The sequence below is a fragment of the Caenorhabditis briggsae genome, assembly GCF_000004555.2.
Source record: "Caenorhabditis briggsae complete genome, chrII, whole genome shotgun sequence".
NCBI lineage: Eukaryota > Metazoa > Nematoda > Chromadorea > Rhabditida > Rhabditidae > Caenorhabditis > Caenorhabditis briggsae.
The window spans coordinates 1261221-1267165 of NC_013486.2; the positions used below are offsets into that span (position 1 = coordinate 1261221).

The 5945-nt window shown below is 40.2% G+C and overlaps 1 protein-coding gene across 1 annotated transcript in view; it reads left to right on the plus strand.

The window, feature by feature from the left end:
- Positions 1-3579, plus strand: part of CBG20219 — a gene marked incomplete at both ends in the record, with an annotated part of 6192 nt that extends 2613 nt beyond the window's left edge. The window contains 5 exons of the mRNA XM_045241721.1: positions 203-414; positions 2205-2330; positions 2515-2601; positions 3242-3321; positions 3435-3579. Coding sequence (XP_045096980.1) covers positions 203-414; positions 2205-2330; positions 2515-2601; positions 3242-3321; positions 3435-3579 — 650 coding nt within the window. The remainder of the gene's footprint in view (positions 1-202; positions 415-2204; positions 2331-2514; positions 2602-3241; positions 3322-3434) is intronic.
- Positions 3580-5945: the final 2366 nt, after the last annotated feature.

The window sequence follows — 5945 nt, forward strand, 5'->3', positions numbered from 1 at the left end:
GGTCTAACATGCCCCTGATGTGATTCCTAGGTCATTCTGAAGAGGTGGCCTACAAAACTCAACTTGCAAAAGTTAGGCCACCACGCTAAAATGACCTAGAGTTTCTCTCAGGCTACAAAACGACACCAGTTCAGAATAAAGCCATTTGGCAACCGTGACGTTCTAAAACCAGTCACTTCGCAACCCATATTTCAATTTCCAGCCACCGGCTCGCCCAACGAATTGGTCTGCACCACGTTCGCCAAGCGTGTAGCTGTCATCGACGATCGCTCATCTGAAATTGTCGCCGAGCACAAACTACACAAACGGGCGGTCATTGCGTTGGCTGTAGATGGAAATCGGATTTACACGAGTTCCGAGGATCGTATTATGATGATGGTGGATAGACGACAAATGGGACGAGCGCTGCTTTTTGTAAGTGTGGCCTAGAGAATTCGGAAAGTTAGGCCACCGGTTTTCTGAGAATAGTTTTGGTCCAAAAACTAAGTTTCTAGCTCGTCTAGAACCCGAGATATAGGCATTTGAAGTTTCAGGAGGCTAGAGACGCCAGACGACGAGACACGCTGCGTCTCTATCCTCCTTCAAGAAACTTCAAACGGCTGTATCTCGGCTTCTAGATAAGCTAGGAAGTTGAAAATTAAACAGAAATGCTGGAAATTGCAAGGTGAATATTTTGGAAAATAATTTCTGCGGTCGACCGCGGTCCGAGCTGTGGTCCACGCGGTCGAAATGGTCAGTGGGTACTGGCTAACCGTGTGGCTTCATTCATCGACCTACTTACAGTAATACAAGGTCGGCGGGGACATAACCGCGGTCGACCGCGGCCGGGCGGGCGTCCGTTTGGTCGTTCGGTCTGTCGGTCGGTTGGAAAATATAGAATGTTAGGCCATCACTTTGTTAAGTTCCAAAACATTCCACTTGAAATTTCAGACGACTCAGTTCAAAAACCAGGATTCTAGCTTATCTAGAAGCCGAGATAGATCATCTGAAGTTTCGGGAGGCTAGAGACGCCAGACGACGAGACACACTGCGTCTCTAGCCTCGAAAGTTACAAATGACCATATCTCGGCTCCTAGATGAGCTAGAAATTCGAAAATTGGACAGAAAAGCGGGAAATTTCAAGAGGATTATTTTGGAACAAAAATGACCGCGGTCCGGGCTGTGGTCCGCGCGGTCGAAACGGTCTGAGAGGGTCTGCGAGTACTGTAGGAAGCTAGGGAGTCACATTGCTAACCATGTAGCCCCACTTGTTGGAATAACTACAGTAATACAAGGTTGCCAGGGGAACAGGGCCGCGTGGTCGGCCACAGTGCGGTTGGTCCGGGCGGTCAGTTGGTTTGAGAAGAAGAAGAGGATACCCACACAGTAATCCACGGCTGTTGAAAAATGTCCAAGCTTATTCCCTTTGAAAAACGGACGTTTTGGGCTAAAATCCGGACTACGACCCTGACCGCGGTCGCCCGTTTTCAGTTTCAAAATGTTCTCCTTGAAATTTTACACATTTCTGTCAAATTCTTATTGCTCTAGCTCGTCTACAACCCGAGATATAGGCACTTGAAGTTTCGGGAGGCTAGAGACGACAGACGACGAGACACGCTGCGTCTCTAGCCTCGAAAGTTACAAATGGCCATATCTCGGTTCCTAGACATGCTAGAAAATTGAAAATTGGATAGAAAAGCGGGAAATTTCAAGGAGATTAGAACAAAAAACAAAAAATGATGGTCGGCCGCGGTCCGGGCCGTGGTCCACACGGTCGAAAAGGTCTAAGAGAGTATGTGGGTCCTGGGGAACGTTAGGCGGTAACATTGCTAACCGTGTAGCTCCACCTACTGTCCTTCCTACAGTAATCTTAAAGATAGCGGGAACAGCACCGTGGTCGGCCACGGTCGGTCTACTGTAGCTTTTTCGGTTACTGTAGATACTGTAGCCCTGCTTCCGACAACCTTACAGTAATCGAGCTCATCCAAAAGATTAGTTTTTGGATTGTTGTAGTTATTTTGGGTTACTGTAATTTTTGGGTTACTGTAGCCTTATCGAATTACTGTAATTTTTTTTTAGATTACTGTGGTTTATTGGATTACTGTACATATCTTAGCTTCAGTATTACTGTAGATACTGTAATCTTGCTTTCTGCAGCCTTACAGTAATCCTATGACTCTTGAAAATCAATTTTTTCAAAATTATCAATGGAGCGCACTTTGCAGGAATACTCTCCATCGTGCTACAAATCGTGCCTCTCCCTGCAACGTGATCAGCTGCTCACATCGACTTCAGATGGAAAAGTCAAACTTTATGATGCCAAAAATTTCAACGTACTGCAGACGTATACGGTAGGTATCATTTAAAGGGACAGAGAGAAAATCTGGAAAAAAATGGAAAAAATCAGCTGAAAATGAGCTCAAAAATGTGAATTTTTGAATTTGGCGCCAAAATTTTTTTTCAAAAAAAATTTTGAATTTTGAATTTGGCGCCAAAATTTTTTTCTTGTTTCAAGTTTTAAAAAATTTCTTTCAGGTCGGCTCCTACACCCGCCAAGTACAACTGGACCATGGAGCGCACTTGGTGATGGCGCGAAGCGCGCGGACGAGATATAAATTTAGTGTAAGGGGATTACTGTAGATTTTGGATTACTGTGGTTTTCAGGATTACTGTAGCTACTTCTATTACTGTAACTTTTTTTTTGGGTTACTGTAGCTTCGAAAACCCAAAATTTCAAAATTTCGAAAAAATATATATTACTGTAACTGTTTTTGGGTTACTGTAGATGCTCTATTTTCCAGGGTTTTTGGATTACTGTAGCTCCAAAACGCCCGAAATTTTGGGTCACTGTAGATTCTGGATTACTGTAGTTTTCAGGATTATTTTAGCTACTTGGATTACTGTAGCTTTTTGGATTACTGTAGATGCTCCATATTTTGTTCTTGGGTTACTGTAAAAAACTGGAGCTTCTGGATTACTGTAGCTTTTAGGACTACTGTAGAGCTTATTTTTGGATTACTGTAGCTCCGAAAAATCCAAGTTTTTTTGAAAACTCTTAAAAATCAAAAAGTTTCAAAACTTTCAAAAAATTTGTTTTGATTACTGTAAATTTTGGGTTACTGTAATTTTCAGAAGTTCAGTGAAAATTCAAAAATCTAAAAAATAGGATTGTTATGGGTTACTGTAGATACTCTTTTTTTTTGCGATTTTCGGTTACTGTAGCTTTCCTGGGTTACTGTAGCGATTGTTTTTTCGATTTCAGATCTTCAGCCCAGGAACCCGTAGTCGACAATGGGGCGCGTCTCACGAGCTGGCTGCCGAACCAGCCAAATTTGACTATCTGTGAGTTTTGTTTCTTCTTGGCTTAAAATGGTCCAAAAATTCTGAAATTTGGCTTAAAATGACCTAAAATCAGTCCAGAAAATCCCCCCAAAAAAAAATCGAAATTCTTGCAGACCATCCACAAAAACGTTGGCAATCGGAAATGGCGATAGCTCGATTTTGTTCTGCTTCCCACCATCGGAAAATGCTGAAAATTTGGCTGAAAATGTGGAGAATTTGGCTGAAAATCCTGCTGAAAATCCACCGAATTTGGAATAATTTTTTGATTTTTTTTCTCGAATTTTTCGCCATTTTTCTGTACAATTCATCTTTGTTCCCGCTCTTTTTTAAGCTGTAAATATCGAATTTTTCGTCTCCCAAAATTCAAATTTCCCCCTTTTTTTTGCCGCCCAAAAAATATCAAAATCTGCATTTGTTTTTCAAACAAAATTGAGATCTCAATTCCTAATCTGCCTTTCTTTTATATGCTGAAAATGCGCTCCATTGATAAATAAAAGCAAATTTTGAATTTTATGGAGTTTTTGATTTTTGGAATTTTTAGGATTTATGATCTTTCAAACTGAATCCAAGAATTTTGAAATTCGACATCTGAGCTCCATTTTGGTCAAAAAACCAACTTCCTAGCTTTTCTAGAAGCCGAGATATAGCCATTTTACGTTTCGACGCTCTAGCTGTCTGCGTCTCTCTTGCCGCGCGCGAGAGATGCAGTGTGTCTCGTTGTCTGCGTCTCTCGCTTTCAAAACTTCAAATGCCTATATCTTGGCTTCTAGATGAGCTAGAAAGTTGAAAATTTGACAGAAATGTCAAGGTGAATGTTTTGAAGCTGAAAACGGTCAGCCGCGGTCAGGACCGCGGGGACCAACCCGCCTTTCCCTGTTCGTCAGGCTTGAATTACTGTAGGTAGCTCAATGAATCTAAAAAGCGTCGGAAAAGATGCAGCTAGACTCTTAAAGACGCTATAAAATGAAAAAAATTGCGGGTACAGCTATGCGGTGATCAAATTCAATGCGATGACCTAACTTTCTCCAAAATTGCGTTTTCTAGGCCATCTAAAAATTCACAAATGCGTTATTGGAACTCTAACATATTCTCCTCAAAATTTCACATGATTCTATTCAATTTTCAGCTTTCTAGCTCTTCTAGACGCCGAGATACAGCCATTTGAAGTTTTTGAGACTAGAGACGCAGTGTGTCTCGTCGTCTGGCGTCTCTAGCTTCCTGAAACTTTAAATGCCTATATCTCGGCTTCTAGATGAGCTAGGAAGCTGGTTCTTGGACAGAATTGAAGGGAACATTGCCTATTTTCCGATTACAATGAAAACATCCGTTTCTTGATTTCGATAATTTTCGAAATATCTATAATTTGGATCCAAGAAGTACTTTCACAGCTAAGAAAAAACGCCTGGCGAAAAATGGTGATAAACTGAAAAAAGGAAAAACTAAAATTTCTGGAACAAAAGTAAACAGGATTAAATAAAATTGTTAAAAATTAGAAAATCGAAATTTGAAAGTTTTCAGGAAATTCAGTCTTTTTTGATTTATTTGATCATTATTCCCAATTTCTAAACAAAAAACCGACTTTCTAGCTCATCTAAGAACCGAGATATAGCCATTTGAAGTTTCGACGCTCTAGCTGTCTGCGTCTCTCTTGCCGCGCGCGAGAGATGCAGTGTGTCTCGTTGTCTGCGTCTCTCGCTTTCAAAACTTCAGATCGCTATATCTCGGGTTCTAGAGAATCTAGAGAGTTGATTCTTGGACAGACTTGAAGGAATTGGAAAATTGAAAATCTCGATTTATCTGAACTTGGTGTTTTTGGTGTTTTTGGGAATATTTGAAATTTCGAAATTTTGAATTTTTAGACTTTTTAAGTTTTAAAGAATTTTCGAGGTTTTACGATTTGAGAAATTTTGAATTTTCGGAGTTGTTTGAATATTTCAAAATTTCAAAATTTGGGATTTTTCGAATTTCAAAATAACTCTATTTTCACATTTTTGAAGATTACTGTCAATTCAAAAAAATACAGATGATTCAGAAAATTCAGGATAAATGTTGAAAAAGCCAAAATCGAGTTTATTCATGTTCCAAAAAAATGCGGTTCAAAAAATGCTGATTAAATACATATGTAGATGTTAAATAAGATTTCGAACGGAGTAATTAGAGCAATTAGGTAATTAGAGAGCGACATTTTGGGAAAGAAATATCTGAAATTTAGGGAAAAATGAACTACAAAAATATCGGGGATTTTGGTATTTTGGCAATATGGTAACACTTCTGCGAATCATTCAATTTTGGTTGGCTCGCTGCGTTTCGAAGGTTTTGGCATTTCGAATTTTTTAATTCCCGCGCTCGTCTGGTTGATCTGGAAGAGAGGAGGAGCTGGACGAGGAGGAGAGACTCAGGATTAGGATCCTAGTCATTTTTGGTCAGAAGAATGTCACCAAGGATCAGTGTGGGCTATCGGTACGGTTTCGGTAAATTTACCGGTACTTTTTTTTCAAAATTTGTAACCGCGACGTTTCAAAACCGCGACTTTTTAGAACCCCGACATTTTAAATCTGCGACATTTTAGAACCGCGACGTTTCAAAACCGCGACATTTTAAATATGCGACATTTTAGAACCGCG